At 44.1% G+C, this 19,930-nt stretch overlaps 1 protein-coding gene across 1 annotated transcript in view; it reads right to left on the bottom strand.

The window, feature by feature from the left end:
- Positions 1-16,265, bottom strand: part of CACHD1 (cache domain containing 1) — a 269,698-nt gene extending 253,433 nt beyond the window's left edge. Inside the window, exon 1 of the mRNA XM_066376473.1 lies at positions 16,020-16,265. Within this exon, the coding sequence (XP_066232570.1) occupies positions 16,020-16,265 (246 nt within the window). The remainder of the gene's footprint in view (positions 1-16,019) is intronic.
- Between the last annotated feature and the right edge of the window lie 3,665 nt (positions 16,266-19,930).

The following is a 19,930-nucleotide window of genomic DNA, read 5'->3' as shown; positions in this document are numbered from 1 at the left end:
CAGCCTTAAAAAGGAATTCTAAGTCCTTCTATAGCATGCACGAGCCTTGAAGACACGGTAACTGAAATAACTCAGTTACAAAAAACAAGTTATTGTATGATTACACTTAAAGATACCTAATACAGTCAAATTTATAGAGATAGAAGTAAACAGTGCTTGCCAGGGGCAGTGGGGAGAGGGAATCGAGAAGTTACTGTTTAATGGGTAAGAGTTTTAGTTTGAGAAACCCTTGTACATTGTTAGTGAGAACGCAGATTAGTGCAGCCACTAGGGAAAATAGTATGAAGGGTCCTCAAAAAATGAAAAATGAAACTGCTTTACGACCCAGCAATTCCACTTTTAGGTATATATCCAAAGAAACCCAAAATACTAATTCAAAAGAATATATGCATCAATATGTTCATTGCTGTGTTATTTACAATAGCCAAGATATGGAAGCAACCCAAGTGCCCATCAATATATCAGTGGATAAAAAAGCCATGGTACATTCATGCAATGAAATATTACTCGGCCATAATAAAGAATGAATCTAACCATTTTCGACAGCACAGATGGACCCGGAGAGTATTATGCTAAGTGAGATAAGTTAGTTAGAGAAAGACAAATACCTTATGATTTCACTCACATGTAGAATCTAAAAAACAAAATTAACAAGTAAAAATAAAAACAGACTCATAGCCACACAGAACAGACTAATGTTTGCCAAAGGGGAGGTGGGTTGGGGTACTGGGTGGAAAAGGTGAAGAGATTAAGAAATACAAACTGGTAGTTACAAAATAGCCTAGCCAGGCGGTGGCACAGTGAATAGAGCACTGGCCTGGGAGGCTGAAGACCCAGGTTCAAAATCCCAAGGTTGCTGGCTTGAGTGTGGGCTCACCAGCTTGAACATGGGCTCACCAGCTTGAACATGGGCTCACCAGCTTGAACATGGGCTCACCAGCTTGAGCACAGGGCTGCTGGCTTGAGCATGGGATCATAGACATGACCTCATGGTCACTGACTTGAAGCCCAAGGTCACTGGCTTGAGCAAGGGGTCACTGGTTCAGACTCCCTAATCAAGGCACATATGAGAAAGCAGTGAACAATTAAGGTGCCGCAGCGAAAAATTAATGCTTCTCATTCCTCTCCCTTCCTGTCTGTCTGTCCCTCTCTCCATCTCTCTGTCTCTCTCTCTAGATAAAAAAAAAGAAAAAGAAAAAAATTCACAGGGATGTAAAATTCAGCACAGGGAACATTGTGATACCCATGTATGGTGTTAGGTGGGGACTGGAAGTATTAGGGGGATCACTTTGTAAAGTACACAACTTTCCAACTTCATGCTGTCTACCTGAAACTAGTGCAAAATAATATTGAATATAAACTGTAATTGATAAATAAAACTTTAAAAAGTGGTTAAAATAAAAAATTGTATCATGTATAATTTACTACAACTTAAAAAATAAAAAAATGTGTGGTATAATTCACTAGATTATGATTCTAAAGTTTCAAATCCATATTAAGAAGTGATCTTAGCTATTTGCAGGGAGGAAAAAAAGAGATTTTACTGTATGTAAACCTATGCATCAATCAACCAATGGGAGGAAAGTACATCTGAATCATTACTGCAAGAGTTCATTACAGGCACACAGTTCCAGTTCCAGACTATTGCAAGAAAGCAAATATCACAATAAAGGAAGTCACACGATTTTTTGGGGGGGTGGTTTCCAGTGCATATAAAGTTACAGTTATACTATGCTGCAGTCTATTAAGTGTGTAATAGCATTATGTCTTAAAAACCCATTGTGTATACCTTAACTAAAAAATACTTTATGCCCTGGTCAGTTTGCTCAGTGGTAGAGTGTCAGTCTGGTGTTTGGATGTCCCAGGGCATACAGGAGAAAAGTGACCATCTGCTTCTCCACCTTTCCCCTTCCTCTCTCTCTCTTTTCCCTACCCATAGCCATGGCTTGACTGGTTCGATCGCATGGGCCCTGGGTGCTGAGGATGGCTCCGTGGAGCCTCCACCTCAGACGCTAAAAATAGCTCAGTTGTAAGCATGGCCTCAGATGGGCAGAGCATAAGCCCCAGAGGGGGGTTGCCAGGTGGGTCCCAATCAGGGTACATAAGGCAGTATCTTTCTATCATCCCTCCTCTCACTTGGAAAAGAAGAGGAAAAAAAATATTTTTTCTTAAAAATGCTAACCATTAACTGAGCACACTGGGAAAATGGCACCTAGACTCGTTCAACACAGGGTTGCCACCAACCCTCAATTTGCTAAAATAAAAAAACCCCAAAAATGCAGTATCTGTAAAGCACAATAAAGCAAAGTGCAATAAGCAAGGTATGTCTTCACTGTAATCTAAAGTGGCTTCAGAAGTCTTTATTTTGCCAAGAAAAAGAAATAACATGGAAAGCATGAGTTTTTTAAAAAAAATTCTAGCTATAGAATACCTATTAATTTTTTTCTCCATGATATATTTTAATAAAGCTGTAGCTTCTCTTCTCTCTCTACTGGAAGAGAGAAACAATTGGCCTGCCACAGATGTTCCAACTTCCAGATCTCTACAGATCCAGGGCCTTTTACTGGGCATCTTCATCCTTCTAATGGGTCCTTATCAGAAAAGGCATGACCAAAAGAGTTATTGGAAAACAATTACACTTGCATCGAATTGGAAGAATCCGATTTCCTCACTTGCACCACCTTTCTGCTGTCATGCTAAGTCAGCCACCTAGCTTTCTTTCAGTTCTTCAAATGTGCACAAGTCCCACCTTTCCAAGCAGGTTCTAATCTCTCTTTTGGAATGCTAGTCTCCCAACCCTACCTTGATTCTCCTTTTTACTTTCTGCCAGTCCCCCGACTCCTCTCCTGATTGGCTCCTCCTCCTCCCAACTCCTCCCCTGATTGGCTCTTCCTTCTTCTGTGAGCCCTCCAACTTCACTCGATCGGCTCCTCCTTTCCATCACCTCCTCCGATTCTTTCTCATACCACCCAGTCCAGAGCTGTCACTCCCAATCACCCTTGTCCAATAAATAATTGAGTCATTTTTAGTGCCTAGCACTGTTCTACCGGAAAACAGCTGTGAACAATACAAAATATACCTGTGGCTGGTATGTGCTTGGAGTGTTGGAGGGACAGCATATGAGTGGGAAGGGTGGGAGCTTGGTGAAGGAAAAGGGGATAAGAGATAATAAGCCTCAAAGATATCAGGGGCCAGATCATATCTGGCTGTAATTTGGGATTTTACTTCAAGTCAGATGGGAAACTTGAGTGAATTTTAAGCAGATAAGTAACATATCTGACACATTTTTAAAGGCTCCCCTTGGTATACTAATAGTCCCGGTCTCCTTCATAACACTACTCAAAATTTATAATTTATATTTATTTGTATGATTACTTCTTTAATGTCCATCTCCCCTAAGGTGAGGATCATGTCTTTCCCTTCAACTACAAACTCATACTCAATCATAGTACCTGGCATATAGTAAGTGATTGATAAATAGATGTTAAGCATATTAACCAATGAATTTAACCTCTAGGATAAAGTAGCTCTAAGCACATAATTTGCAAGTATATACACAACAGTTTTGCATTTTCATTTTTCTAAATGTCATCAATATTTATTCCAACTTTCTGTTACATGAAGAAATTAAACATTAGAAGCACCTAATACTTGGAGTCCGAATATACTTGACCTGCTGCTAGACACTTGCACTCATTTGAACATTTTAAATCTAGAGTAGCAAGTAAAAGCTAAAGACAATTCACTCTAAGTCTAGAGTAATGAACTTAAACGCATGAAACACTGTAATAAAAGGTTGTTATGATTACTATTAGAAAGTTACAAAGTCTACTGTGCAAAGATGGGCACACAATTTCTGCAGCCCAGACATTTCTGAGTTCTCACCATGAGCCCAAGACAGTACTAACCACACCAGGACTACAGATGACTCAATCCGGGCTCTTTCTCGTGGGAACTCACACTCTAATAATTCTCATCTGGACGTAACATTACTGTTTGCAACTCTTGCCCACATTTGTTATCTGAATATACATGTATGCAAATAAAATTTTCCAGGACTCTCCTTGATGGTCATCTGAATTTACATTATCTCCAGGGATCTCAACCTATAACAAATTAAAATTGGTTCACAATCAGCCCCGAGTCTAGCTCCTTCCAAGACAACTGAGAGGTAAATATCCCTGTTTCACGTAAGGTCACTGAAACCGACTCTGGATCCAAAAGGCAAAATTGCCAAAAACCTCAGTTCTCCCAGCTTTCTCCAAATCTGCCTTGGGCAGCAACAACCCAGAGACAGTTGCCTAGGAAGGGAACAGCAGCAGCAAAGGGCAAACAACCTGGCTCTCTTGCACTGGCCAAGGGCAGCTGTCATTCAAGGGCACTATCCAAGACAAACACAGCGTCCACACTGCAGCACCTCTACCTCTGGGCTGCAAGGAGAGACACTGGCTTTGGGGATGGCCAGTCAATGAACATGGATGGAATCAGGACAAATGAGTTCAGTATCCTGGCAGGGGCCAAAAAAGCTACATGAAGTTTCATTTGAGTTAGCAAATAATTGAGGATACCTCTCATTTCCCAGAGATAAATGTAATGATCACAGTAAAACTTTTAGTAATATTTACATAACACACACATTCCATCAGGAAGGCCATAAAACTATCCTCAACCCATTTACAAATATTGTAACACATACAGGGAGGTGACATATTTTAAAATGTCTTCTTCAAATATCTTTCTGTGATCATACACAGCAAATTCTCTAGGTTTTATGGCTTCCCTGTGAGTTCTTTTCTATATAGAACATTCACTTTCTTTTAAAGTGACATGAAAATATGAGGACTATTTAAACTGGTTATTGTTTTATTTATATATAGAGTCAGAGCAGACTGATGAATCTGTACTTCAGTGTGTTTATGGGTCATTAATTCCTGGCTCTGCCTTCTTTGAATTAAAAAAACACACACAAATATTTGTTTTTAAGAAAGTTGGTCATCAAATACTAGCCTCAGTTGTCTTGTTTCCTTAACCTACACCTTATCAGCTCTGCCACAGCTGAAGTGATTCTAAATTGCTTTCTGACACACTTGGATTTTCTCCCCCTAATAATTCCTCTTTCCTGCCCATGACTGGCAGGCTTCTTCCACACTGCAGTAATGTGGGACAGCTAATTATCTACCAATTCACCTTGCTATTCTACACTTGGCAACTTTTATCTGCACAGGACAGCTGCACTCTCCCTGTTTGAAGTAAAATGTCAGTCTCTGCTAATGCAACAAGACTTCCATCACTAATGATGTCTCCACACTTTGAAGAAGCAACTCAAAGCCTAATTAAAAATTCGGATTCATTCTCACTAGCTTGCGGATTTTCACTGCCCTTCTACCAGAGCCTTGGAGTAGCTTTTAAACTAATCCATGCAAAAATAAAATTTAAGAAAATATCCAAGGGGAATCAAGGGAAAAAAACGTGCTGCTGTCTTGGTCTTTGACAGAATCTTTAAAATAACTGTTGTGGTTGGAACAGAACCAATACATTATCACATATAACAGAAGAATTTACTCTACACGCTTCTACCCTACAATTATAATAAAGCACACTATTTTCAGGGAAACTATGGACTACGCTAGTTTTCAGTCAATCCACTTGGGTATTTAGGTGTTGAAATTTTTCTAACTGTAATTAACTCAGAAATTTTTTGACTATGTAAATCTGAAGGAGGAGAAACTTCTTTTGATCTCAGAACAAAGAAGGCAGGTAAAAGTCATTCACATGACATCATGACATTTTGTTTTATTATCAAGTCAAATAAACAACCCTCCAAAGTAATAATACAACTGCAATTTTTGAAGGAGGATGAGGAGAAGAACGAAAAGATCAAACTTATTTTTTATTCCTAGTATGAATGACTATGAAGAAATGAAGGTCTTGAAATTCAATTCCAAAATAAGAACTTGCCTGGAAATGACAGGTGGAAATTCATTCTGTAGTTTTTACACAAAGAAGCCCCCCACCCTAAAAAAAGTTGTTCCTCCCCTAAAGTTTTGTTTTCTTTTTATACTTCACCTTTTTAATAAAAAACTAATTTTGGTGGTATAGGTTCACAGTTATCAATAGCTATTGACCATTTACATTTGTTTTGGGGGGGTTGATTGCTTCTCATATGTGCCTTGACTAGGGGGTTCAAGCCAAGCCAGTGACCCCTTGCTCAAGCCAGCAACCTTTGGAGGGCTCAAGTCAATGACCTTGGGATCATGTCAACGATTCCACACTCAAGCCGGCAACCTCATGCTCAAGCTGATGAGCCTGGGCTCAAGCCGGTGACCTTGGGGTTTCAAAGCTGGGACTTTAGAATTCCAAGTCAATGCTCTATCCACTGTGCCACCACTGGTCGGGCTACATTTGCTCTTTGAAAAATATCTAAAAACACTGCAATAAGTCTCAGAATTTTTGTATTTTTTCAGTGGCTCACTAAGTACTAGGTATTAAAATAACTTAAAAAAAAAAAACAACCCAGTCAGTTGCCAAATTAGACTATCAACTTTAAAGTTCTTAACCATAAAATAACCAAGCCATTTTTTTTCCAAAAGAGAAATGTAAAGGTTCTTAATTAAGTTAAGGTTGCTTTTCATTTTAAGGCAACTTTCTCTTGGAAAAATGGAGTTCCCACAGGATAGTATAGTACTGTGAAAAGGGTCAAAAAGCTAGAGTCCTAAGACTAAGACTTGAGTTCTAAGTTTACCACCTACTTCTGGTGTGACCTCCAGAGAGCCACTTTCCCACAGGGCCTGTCTCTCACCTGTAAAATGTGGTGAGTTTGTCTTTCTGGTCCTTCCCAGTTCCCATGACACCCAGTGATCTATGGGCCCGAGAGGTCAAGGAGAAAAGGTATGCCAAGGGCAGGCCTGCTGAGCCTGGATTCTACAACCCAGCAGGGCAGACCACAAGACCACAGTGGGAAGCCAGCCAGCCAGCCAGTCTGTGAGCCAGTCAGGAAGACCACAAAGCAGGCCCTCCCGAAACTAAACTTGGGGAGGCAGAGCCTAGCTATGGTACAGGCTCTGAAAGTCGTGGCTATTAACAGTGTCTGAATCCTAAATCAATTCAGATGAGTTATAAATGCCCAGCTTTCTCCAGATTCCTAGGTCCTCTCTCTCCTAGAGCACATCTCCAAATACAAGAGATTCGGGGACATGCAGCAGCTAGTTCCCAGCTCAAACACTCGGAAGCTACTGCCAGCCATGTTGAAACAAAAGGAAGAACCTAGTTAAAAAAGTAGGCGTGCAAAGAGAGAGAAATGGGGTACTGGCCACATTGTCTGAGCCCTAATCTAGCCCTGCCCAGACTGTTCAACTACATAAGACAGCAGGTTCCTTTATAAATTGGGTGTTCTGTTACCTGCCACATAAGTTGCAACTGAACGAGAAGGATTCAAGGATCTCACAATGTGACCTCTGTCTCCTTCTCTGACTTCTTTGCACCTATTCTTCCCTGTAGCTCCCTAAACTCCAGAACTTAATGCCATCTTTCTACTCCTCGAAGGTGCCATTACAAAGGAGACTTCTGGGAACTCCACTCTTTGACTAACCAACTCCTATTCATTCGCTTTTTCCAGGAAAACTTCCAAAATCTCTCTCCATCCCACCAAAAGGTCAACAAACTTTCTCTAAGAATCTAGAACTTCCTCCCTCATAACCTTCAATGCATCAGAAATTAACTGACGGACACCCTGGCCAGCTAGCTCAGCGGTAGAGCATCGGCCCGGCATGTGGAAGTCCAGGGTTCGATTCCCAGCCAAGGCACACAGGAGAAGCGCCCATCTGCTTCTCCTCCCTTCCCCCTCTACTTTCTCTCTCTCTCTTCCCCTCCTGCAGCTAAGGCTCCACTGGAATAAAGTTGGCCCAGGCGCTGAGGACGGCTCATGGCCTCTGCCTCAGGCGCTGGAATGGCTCCCATTGCAGCGGAGCAATGCCCCAGATGGGCAGAGCATCGCCCCCTGGTGGGCATGCCAGGTGGATTCCGGTCCGGCACATGCGGGAAGTCTTATCTCTCTGCATCCCTGCTTCTCACTTCAGAAAAAATACAAAGAAAATAAAAAAATAAAAATAAAGAAATTAACTGATGGATATCTCAGCTGGAACACTGCGCCTGGAACCAAGTAAGCAGTCAATTATGTATTTCTTTGAGATGATGATGGTTACTTATCTCCTAAAGCAATCCAATTTTAGAACTCTTCTGTCAGAATATTTTCCTTTCTATTAAACAGATTCTTGTTTCCCCATAACATTTACACAGGCACCGATATCACCTCCTGGAATCCACCAAATAATTCTAATTCAGTCACTGTAAATTGGTGACCCCTGGCCAGATCTAGCCTGCAGATATGTTTGATTTGGCCCACACAGTTTTGTTTTTTTTGATATTTTGTTGTTGTTGTTTTTTACAGAGACAGAGAGAGAGTCCGAGAGAGGGATAGACAGGGACAGACAGACAGGAACGGAGAGATGAGAAGCATCAATTATTAGTTTTTCATTGCTCACTGCAACACCTTAGTTGTTCATTGATTGCTTTCTCTTATGTGCCTTGACCGTGGGCCTTCAGCAGATCGAGTAACCCCTTGCTCAAGCCAGCGACCTTGGGTCCAAGCTGGTGAGCTTTTGCTCAAACCAGATGAGCCCTCACTCAAGCTAGCAACCTCGGGGTCTCGAACTTGTGTCCTCAGCATCCCAGTCCGACACTCTATCCACTGCGCCACCGCCTGGTCGGGCCCACACACTGGTTTTTGTTTTGTTTTTAAATTTGAACTAGTTGCCAACATTTTAAGAATTAGGAGATTTCATCTAAAAACCAGATATTCAGCTTCTCCTTAAAAACAGTCATGTGACGGCCCTGGGCGGTCAGTTCAGTTGTTTAGAGTGTTGTTCCGAAACACCAAATTTGGTTTCATCCCTGGTCAGGGTACGTGCATATAGGAAGCAACCATTGAACACACAAATAAGTGAAACAATGGGTGAGTGCTTCTCTCTCTCCCTTTCTCTGTCTCTCTAAAATCAATCAATAAAAAAACCGGTCATGTGGCAACACCGGACCCACAAAACCACTGGCAACAACTGCAGCACCCGCCTCCCTTGCGCTCTGGCATGTGCCCTCCAATTTACAACAGCAAACACCATCCTTTACTGACCTGCATTGGCCCACATTACTCATTTTGTCTATGACCCCTGCAAATGTTAGATTCAGCAACCCTGAGTATAATCTAGATCCCATATTTTAGAATTTCTTTCTCTACTGTCTTGACCTATACAAGTTGCTTTAGCCTCTCAGTTAAGACGTGAACGCTCAGAGGAACATGAATGTGCTGTACTTCCGCCCTCGTCCAGCCTCCAGTTCTGCAAAATGAGACACTCAGTGAATATTTGCTGAGAAGCCAATTATTAGACACATGTGTATAGCCCAGCTTTTCCTCTCTGACCCGCCCCCTTTCTCCCACCTACAACTTACCTTGCCGTGTCCCTTTTTCATCTCTTGCTCCTCTGCATGGGGAGAGAAAAGGAATAAGACATGGGCCACGGGGCATGGCACTAAGAAAACATGGAACCTCACAGCCTTGTAGGGAAAGCCAGGCCTAAAAACAAGGGCTAGATGGCATGTACAAGGGAGGAAAAAAAGAGTCCCAGAGGAACTCCCCAAAAGAAGTGTGGGCATTATACCTGGAAGGCTGAAGAGGTAGCTGGGCAAAAATTCTATTTGTAAAGGGCTCGAGGACTTACTTAGCACTAGCCTTGCTCAGGCAAACCATCATTAAAAATTGTGAGTATATACCCACCAAAATATTTGTGTTTATCTGTGGACTGCAAACTCTACATGCTGGTATACCAGTATTATTTGTATTATAAATTTTTTAATATAGAAATTAAATAAGGATGTAATATGGATGTTATGGATGAAATAATGTGATATCTGAAATTTGCTTCAAAATAATTGAGGAGGCGATAATAAGTTGATAAATGTTTAAGCTGAGTACTATACAGGGGCATTTTAATGGTATTCCCTTCTATTTATTTTTCAAATCATTGTAATACAAAACTTTAAAAGTAAATAACTATGAATAACATGTCTAATAATTTCTTCATAAACTCAAAAGATGGTTTCGCACCACACCCCTGAGTCAGTGCAGCACACTATGGTAACCCCTGGGACAGAGCACTGACCACATTGAAATATGCAGGTTCTGAAGATTAGATTTCAGTTTCATTCAGGCTTGAGAGCTACATATTTGTTGCCTTCCAGATTCTGTGCCCTGGCACTAAACAGACTGTCCCATATTTATTTCTGTTTATTGAGTGTTCCTATGATAGACTTAATGCCAGATAATTTTAAAATATATTTCTTGCCATTAACCAAATGAAGCATGAAGACAAAGTTCAGAGCAATTTAGTAACATGCTAGAAGTTATGTAGTCAAAACTGTTGTGCCTGAATGTCAACTGTAACTGAAAAATAACTTTAAAATATATTTTTAAGCTGTTGCCCCTGTATCGTTTGAATTTCAACACATTTTTACAGCAGGTCTAAACAACTCCAAAATAAATCCCACTGCACATAATGCCAAAATTCGAGTTCTGCAAGGTTCCTGTCTGCTCGTCCACTTAAGCTCAAGGAAGGGACTCCTCAAGCAGCAACTAGCAATAAGCATCAACTTATAACGTGTGAAACCATCTCCTTCCCCTCCCTCATCCCCCTCCAAACTCAAGTATGATTGGCATGAAACACCTAAGGACAGGCGAGGATGCCAGCTATGAGACAGGTATTAGAGGAAAGGAAGCGAAGGAAGTCCTAAGCACAACAGGGATAGTCCTCGGAAGTCATTCAGTGTGCTTTTGCTTGGGCTCATTCCTACCAAGTTCAACTCAGTCATCTATCAGTGGTCCATTCTCTTCTCCAAATATTCAATTTCAGAAGCAAGGAAGTCAGCAGGTTTTCCACTAAAGCATAGTATCAAAACCTATTATTTGCAAATACAGGTCACTTCTCACCCCTAAGACATTCTAGATTGCCTAAGTACAGATTCAAAGCATCTTAAAACATGCCATTTAAGGGAAAATACAAACCTTACCCAAACATCACTTCGTATCAGCATGAAGTTATAGAGCCACCAAAATGTTTTATGTCCGGTAACCACCCAGTAACCATAGAAGCTCCAGCGGCAATGGCCAAAGAAACAAGACATGGGGCCATATGAAGAGGTACGAGAGTCACAGACAGACCCTATTCAGGAACTTAAGGTACATCAACTACCTTGTCCAGTGCCATCAAAGGGAATTAGAAATGTCTGATGCACTACTGATGTGGTTACCCTTCAAGTTTGAGGCTGCTGCTGCTCTCAGGAGTGGCCTATGTGTGTTGACAGTTCACTCAACAGGCCGAGGAAGGAATAGCCACCTTGTGTGACCTCACTAATTGGGTTTGGGCAGTCCTCTTCTGTATTCCCATAATGCCCTGTTCCTTTTTCTACCATGGCACTAACCCACTGCATTTTAACACCTCTTTGTCTCTCACTAACCCCGTTCTTACACTATAGTAACACCATTTTTGTAACTGTCTCCATCATCAGTTGAGAGCTTAAAGGCACAGACTAGGCCTTATTCATCCCCAGCTTAGTCTAAATCAAGGCCCTCCATAGAGCAGAAGCCCTCTCCCCCAAAGTTTGCAGAACACTGGTTACAAAAATAAAAAATGAACATATGCAATGTAGTTCAATTGCACTAAAAGATGGCCTCCCTTTTACTTCCAGCTGCAGCTACTATTTACAACATTGCTCTATATTTTCAGTCAACACCTCTCCCCAGTTGAGCCCTTTAGTTCCTGAAATCGCATCTGCCCTGGCTGCTGCTCTTTTTTCAGTTTGAGTTGAAGCTCTAGTTTGTCCTTCTAGTATTTCTTCTACCTCAACTGGATGGACCCCTGCCTCTACCTCTACCCCCTCTAGGCCACATACAGCAGATGTCTGAACAACCTGCTGGTGTGTCTGCCAAGTCCACAGTGACTATGCCCAGCCCTGCAGAGTTGTGTTAGAGCTAACATCAAGGCAAGCACCCTGGCCGTGTGCCAGGACCTCGCTGTTAGGAAGCCTGTATTGTCATATAATGTTAAATGGGCCTTATAAGTGCCTGGTGAAATGGCTCCCAGAGCCAGATATGCCTTCTAACAAGCAAGCATTGTTCCTTAACTGCTTTACCTGTGCCATCTACCTCCTCCTCCAGACTGCAGAGGTAAAAGACTGTGCTGGACTATCTCCCTGTAAATCCCCTAAATGCCTAGCACAGTGCTCTGCGTGCAGTATGCTTTCAATGAGTATCTGTCCACTTAAGAACAACCACATCCATCAACATTTTCCAGCCCCATCCTCACATGAACTCTTCACATGCACTCTTTCTATTGGGTCCACAGAGAAATTTCTGGGAAGATTCATCATTTACAAATTTGCAGAAGAAGACCATCCAACTTGTAAGTGGCAAAGCTGGAACCTAGCATAGGGTTCTTTCTCCTCTATGATGGTGCTTGATAAAAACTTGTTGCATGAATGAATAAACAGAAGCAAATCTCCCTGGACACAGCCGCTGTCTGCTCCCCAGATCGCAATGTATATGGTTTCACTCCACCAGGCCCCCGAGGAGACAATGATTAGGTTTTTGACTTTTACTCATGATGTATGATGTTAGCTGGGGGGGGGGGGGGGGGGGGGGGGGCGGCTGTATTCAATGACAGCTTTCCCAGGGCTCTGGCAAAATTAGGTGGTGTAAATCATTTCAAGATTTTTAAATTTATTTTCTTCATTACCAAAAAGGAACAACAACAACAAAACAAGAGCAGGCAGCCTCCAGGAGAAAACCTGTCCAAGAAAATCTTCAAGATAGAGAAGACAGTTTGAAAAGCGGTCCATCAGCAAGCACAAAAACCATGTCATGGGAAACTACATGCTGAAAGAAGGCCTGGTTTCTGGTTTTTTGTAGAATTACCCCTTACACCCGTCCTGTGAGCAGTACGGGCTGCCGTTCAGAATGCCGTGACAGGCCTCGTTTCAGGGCTGACTTTGCAATTTCTCCAAATTAAAAAAATGTCTTAATTTCAGCCACAACAGAAGCAATTTAAAAGTCTGACAATAGGCTTTTTACACAGATATTGACTTCAAAAGTTTCTCATCAAATAAGATTCTGTCCTGAAAGGTCTGCACTGAGCTGGAAATGCCAAGGTCAAATGAAAGGAGTCAATCCCTTCATCAAGGGAGGGCATTTTTTTTTTTCTGCAAAGAGACATAAGCTTTCCCCAGCGCCCTCATACAGAAGTCTGACCTGCTCACCTTAATGTCCACATGAGGCCTCCTACCTCTGAACAACAAGAGAAGCTCTAGAGCTATAAAATCCAACACTCCACAAGGGAGGACTGTCTCCTCTGCGCTGGAGGTAACTGACCCTACAAAATTTCAGGCACACTGAACACATTCCAGAGGAAAATGTGAGGCTCACAGCCTTTGTTCTAAGGATCAAAAACTTAACTGCCTTAGATTTTATTTTACAAGTATCTCCCCCCCCAATCCTCCTCCCAAAAAGCTGGCAGGCTAATAAATTAAAAAAGGGACTCTCCCCAATTTTCTCAGATGGGAGGCAAGTGGCAGATCAATGTACAGCACAAGAAGAGGAATTTAAATATTAAATACTGTAGGTGCTTCTCTCAAAAAAGGAGAGAAGCTGCTTCACATTTTGCCAGACAAAACCCTGTCCCCAGGAGGCCAGTTCCCACAATGAGGTTGCAAAGGTGTTAGAAAGAGGCCAGTTGGGAGGAGATAAAGGGCCATTTGGGCACAAACCCCCCACCGAGCAGAGCCTTTTTTTTTTTTTTTTTTTTTCTCCCCAAAGTGTCTCCTTTTCAACAGGGAAGCCTTTTAAAACTACATTTGCTTTGGATCCCTACCTGAATGACAATGTGTTAGGATCCGATTTCACCTTTTGTCAAGGATCGGGTGAGAAACAGTAAAACTGCTGTCAGCATCTTAGAGAAAGCAAGCTCTTAGCTTATATTGGGAAGGGGGAAAATAAACCTTAGGATCCCCTGTTCAGCTTTTGTGATGGGGTGAAGGTGACAAATGCCTACTAATCTTACAAGCACAGCTCAAAACAGCAACATATTAAATTTCCTTTATTAAAAGAGGAAAATACATTGTTTGTGCTGTGAATTGAAACATTCACCAGTGTGGGGGGGGGGGGAGGGAGGGGGACTAGTCCTTTTCCCCCTGACGTTTTAGTCCTATTTCCTCTAAAAGTCATTTTACTCGTAAGAACTCTGTCAACAATCATCAGAAATCACAAAATGCATATGAAAAAATATAACTGGATCTGAACCTGAAAGATCTGATTAGAAAAGGGCAGTTACATAAAGTAACTCAAAATCTTATCTATTATGCAAATGAAGAAGAATCCAACTCTATTGCACTTCAGGGCCCAGTGTTTAAAATACTGTACACAGTTATCCTTTTTTATTGTAGTTTTTTTTTTTAACTGAAAATTCTGGGGTGACATTGATTCACAAAACCATACTGACTTCAAGTAAAATTTTAAAAATGTACAGAATTATCTTTCAAGCAAAGCAACCACTCTTCAATCTCACCTCACTGTTTAAAAAAAATTCCAATCGTCTTTCACTTTAGTGTTAAAAGGTCTTCGGAACTTGCTTTAGAAAAACTGTATCATCCTGGGGTGGGGGAGGAGTCTGGGGAGGTGGGAGGGAGGGGTGTTTAAAAAAAAAAAAGATGTCAGAAACCTGAATCCCACCAGAGCGACTCAAAAACACCTCTGCCTCCCGGTGGGAGGTGGACCGGTGGTCACAGTATAATCGAATTCAGAAACCTATTCCAAGAACACATTCCTGGAAACTTCGTTCTTTCGAAGACCACAGTAATCACCATTATTGTTGTTAGAAGGCGTAAGAGAATGAGGTTGTTTTCCCGAAGAATGTTATAGCAAAGGTTTTAGCCTTCTAATGTCAATCTCAACCTCTCCGAATCGAGGGGGCCTTTCCAGCCAAGTAGGTTAAAATAACGGCGGGAATCTCCAGGGGGTTACTGTTTGGCAATTTTTACTATTCTTGGTTATTAGTAACATAGTCAGGATTCCTTATTAGTCCCGCTCATTCTTTTAGAAGCTCCCTTCCTCTCCTGGGGAGACGAGACACGGTAAACAAACTAGCGAAATAGGAACCTTATTCACTGTGCTCTCCCCCGTCCCCCAAAAAGGCATACACAAAACAAAACTCGTACAGAAGACAGCGCTCAACGGACAATGGCAACAGCAGAAAGCAACAAAAAAGTCTCCCACACAGGACAAGAGTCGGGAATCCACACGAATCTACCAAGCCAGCCCCTCCCCCAGGGACCCGGGCGGGGACAGAAAGCGAGGAGTCCGCTCTCCGCCAAGACCCAAGTGGCCCAGGAGCAGCTGCCGGTGCCTTCCCTCCCGGCGCCCATTAATGTGCCGGGGTAGTGAGGGTCACCAGGAGGTGGTAAAGGGGGTAGGCTGGGGGCCTCGGAAATAGTCCGAGCCAGGTGGGGTCGTCTGCCCCGGGATGGGTACACAAAGAGGGAAGGAAGTTTGCAGGGGTGGCGGGGTAAAAACAAGACTGCGAGGAAGATTCGTGCGAATTAGGGAAGGAGATGCAAGGGGACTGGAGAATCCTGGCCGAGATAAAGGAACTAGGTGGGAGGGAAACGGGGTTCCGTGCAAAGGGCTACGGCTTCTGCAGAGGAGAAAGGGAGGGTACCTGAGTGCAAGGAAGAGTCGGTGTGCAGCTGGGGGTGGGAGGATCCTGTGTAGAGAACAGGAGGTATCCGGTGGAAAGGGAGGAAGGCGGTCTGTGCATGCCTGAGAGGTCGGTGCACGGTCAGTGGGACCTGTGCTGGGAACGCGGCTCTGCGCAGAAGAGGCAGGATGCCTGGCAAGTTTAAGGGCGCAAATGGAGAACACTTACCTGCATGGTGACGACCCCCAGTTCCTCCGCCGCTAGCCTCCGCATCTGGCTCGCCAGTACTTGTGCCTCGTCCAGGATGGAGAAGTCGGCGTCGGCCACCGCGCCTAACAGCCAGCACACGACCAGGCAGAACAAGCAGAGCGACGGCCGCAGCGCTGCGGCCCCGGCCCGGCTGGGCAAGTCCCGGCAGCGGCGGGCCAGAGCGGCCGCCCCCGCCGTCTCCTCTTCCTCCGGCTCTCGGGCCATGCCTCTCCCCACACCCCGCCGACGGGCTCCAGGCGCCAGGAAGCGGGGAGAGAGCAGCGAGAGGTGCGCCCAGGGCCCGCTCGGCGCACACGCAAAACTTTTCCCCTTGTGCAGACGCCTTTCCGCGCCGCGGCGGCTTCCAAACTTAGGGGGCGCCCGGCTACAGCGCGGGAGCGGGGGCGGCCACCATCGCTCGGCCCCGGCGGCGGGCGGGAGAGGAAGCGGCCGCCGAGCGGGCTCCGGTACCCCGGCGCGGCCCCCGCGGCGCTGCGGGCGTCTGAGCGGCGGCGCCTGCAGCGGGGGTGTGGGCCGCGCGGCCGCTAGGCTGACAGTCGGAGAGAGCCCGGAGCCGCCGAGCTTTCGCTTCCCCAAGTCCCGCGCAGGGAGGCGGAGGCGGAGGCGGCGGCGAGGGCGGCCGGCGGCACCCCGTGGAGGCGGAGCGGCGACCAAGCTGCCGGGCTGGGACAGCCACCCGACGGAGGAGGAGAGGGGGAGTTTTGGGGGGGAAAAAACTGAAAGAAAGAAAGAAAGGATGAAAGCGGTGGGGGAAAGGGAGGTGTCTGGTGCCACCACGCTGCGCCCCAGCTCCGCGTACTTCCCGGCCCAGCCGCCGCCGCCGCCGCCGCCGCCGTGGTAATTTATGGAACGAGCGAGAGAGGCGGGGAAATTCCCCCAGTCGCCCCTCCTCTCTTTCCCTCGCTCCCGCCCCAGAACTGGCTCCGGGAGAAGCCGGGGGCAGGAGAGCACGGCTCTCTTCTCCGTACCAGCCGTGCCGGGGTTAGGGTCACCTGGATTCTTCGGTTGCCGGAGACTGCGACCCACCCCAGCTCCCGCTTCTCTGCCAAGGCGGGGGACTCAGGGATCCCATCCGTTCGAGGTTCTACCCACCCAGAGTCCCTTTAAGTTCTAAGAAGCTAGCTTTTTGCCTGGCAGAGATTTGGGAAGGAGGGGACTGCCGTTTATACGCCCACTGCTTTTCTTCGATGTTGTTAATAACAATAGCTAGCGCTGGTTGGATCAACAGATTTTTCTTTCCTTTTTTTTTTTTTTTTTTTAAATCAGCTACTCTGTGCCCTGCAATGTGCTCTGGGGTTTGTAACATTATCCTTTAATCCCCACCATATCCCTATTAGGTACATATCTTTACCCCAAATTTTTAGGTAACAAAGACTGCGTCTTAGAGAGGTGGGGTAAATTGCCAGGAGATCACCCTGGGGATAACAGGCAGATCCAGAATTTAAGCACAAGTCTAACTCCAATGCTCTTGCTCTTAAGCACATTATTCCCTTTGAAACCGAACCATCTGATCCCATCAAAAGCAAAACAAAACCCACAAAACGGCTGAACTAGAGCTCGCCCAGCACATCTGTTCTCTGGAGCATGGGGAGGCAAGCAAGTTTAATCTTCCTATTTTCCCCTGACTCTTAGCTGAGCCTCTCTGAGAAATCACCTGTTGAAAGCACCTGGAACAAGTGGACGGGGGAAGGGGTTTGTTAAAGCCGCCGTTCGTCCTTCAGAACTTTGTGAGACTGCTGTTTGTAGATTCCTAGAGCACAGGGCCATGCCCAGGAAGGTTGAGGCTACCTAGCAGGAATGGTAGCAGGACTAGAACCTGGATGCAGTGATCTCTTCACTTTACAGCAAAATCTGTTTTATTTCTTTGACTATACTGTATTAAAAATGCACCTCCTGTAAGCTTTCCCTGGCCCATTTACCTGTTGATTCTCTTCTGAATTCCTCAATCAGTGTTGTCTCTGCTATACTATGTTTTCCTTTTCTGACACTCTCTACTCTGTGCCCCCTCTTGAGAGAAGCAAATAAGAGTCTTCAGCACAATCATTTAGTATCTGAGATGTTTGTGTTACGTGATTCACACAAATCAGAACTAAGGTAAGCCTGTTGTGGGAATGGATTGGCACTCCATCATCCACAAACACAAAGTAGAGCTGTAAAAATGATTCCTGAATTAATGGGATAAAAAAATCTATATGTTGTCTTCTGTCTTCAAAGTTGAATTAGCATTTGGTAGAGAAATGATCCCGTAACTTCAATTTTTTATTGTTATACCATTGCACACGATAGTTAATCAGTGAAGCAAAACATATTAGCCATGTGATAACTGGAAGAGAAAAAAACCCAAAAATAATAATGACATTCAGCATTATTTTTTTTAATGGGGTGACATCAATAAATCAGGGTACATATATTCAAAGAAAACATTTCCAGGTTATCTTGTCATTCAGTTCTCCTGCATACCCATCACCAAAAGAGAGATCATCCTCCGTCACCCTCTATCCAGTTTTTTTTTTGTACCCCTCCCCCTCCCCTTCCCCCTCTCCCTCCTTCCCTCCCCCCCCCCTTAACCACCACACTCCTGTCCATGTCTCTTAGTCTTGCCTTTATGTCCCACCATTGTATGGAATCCTGCAGTTCTTGTTTTTTTCTGATTCGCTTATTTCACTCCACATAATGTTATCAAGATTCCACCATTCTGCTGTAAGTGATCCGATGCCATCATTTCTTTTTGGTCTTGGATTCTTCAAGGTTATTATCACCAAAGTTGTTGTACACATCTAAGCTATCCTGCTATCCTGAAACTCCTTCTTTGGCTTCTCCTTCTCTGACCTTTTTTTCTTTCTTTCTTTTTTTGTTTTTTTGTATATGGTAATTATGAGGGTAACTATTTCTCAGGATTCTAATTTTATGTTTCTTTTTTCACTCTCAGGCTCTCAGGCTCTTTTTGAAAACTCTCTGTGCCTTCAATTATCACAAAGACATCAGAATTTTTGCAAACTTCTAAATGAAGCTCAATGTCTCTTTTGAGCTGGAATTTCATTTTTCCAACCCTTTATTGCAGTGGTCCCCAACCACCGGGCTGTGGACCGGTACCATTCCATGGGCCATTTGGTACTGGTCCGCAGAGAAAGAATAAATAACTTACGTTATTTCCGTTTTATTTATATTTAAGTCTGAACAATGTTTTATTTTTAAAAAATGACCAGATTCCCTCTGTTACATCCGTCTAAGACTCACTCTTGACGCTTGTCTCGGTCAAGTGATACATTTATCCGTCCCACCCTAAAGGTCAGTCCGTGGGCCAAAAAATGTTGGGGACCACTGCTTTATTGACTTCTCTACTAGGTATACCTGAACTAAAACTTATTCCTGCTTTTTCCTACTCCACTCAAGTCTGAACCTGACTGCAAATCTCAGTGGATACCGCCCACTCTCCAAGTTAGGTGGCTCACTCCCAACGTCCACACCAACATGTCTCCATGTCTCTCATATCCCTCCTCTGCTCTCCCTCTGTATCCCACTGCTGGTTTCTGCTCCTCACAAGGCTTACCTGTGATTATGGCTACTGTCTCCTCCCAGGTTTCCATGCAGTTCATCTCACCCCCAACATTCTGTTCTTCACACTGAAACCAAAACCACCTTTCTAAAAGTAAAATCTGAACCCACCTGTCATGAACCTAAACATTTCTGAAGTCTCATCTCAGAGAAATAAACTTAAATAAAGTACTCCATGTTCTGACTTATCTGCCTTTCTGGCCTTATTGAGGCCACTCTGCCCCCCAAATCCTCACTAGCCTCAGAAAACACATTTGCTGGCGATCTTGAATCCCCTCCTCCTCTCTTCGCCTAGTAAGTTCCTACTGAACTGG

The sequence above is a fragment of the Saccopteryx leptura genome, chromosome 3, assembly GCF_036850995.1.
Source record: "Saccopteryx leptura isolate mSacLep1 chromosome 3, mSacLep1_pri_phased_curated, whole genome shotgun sequence".
NCBI classification, from domain to species: Eukaryota; Metazoa; Chordata; class Mammalia; order Chiroptera; family Emballonuridae; genus Saccopteryx; species Saccopteryx leptura.
This window is presented reverse-complemented; position numbering and strand designations above follow the sequence as displayed.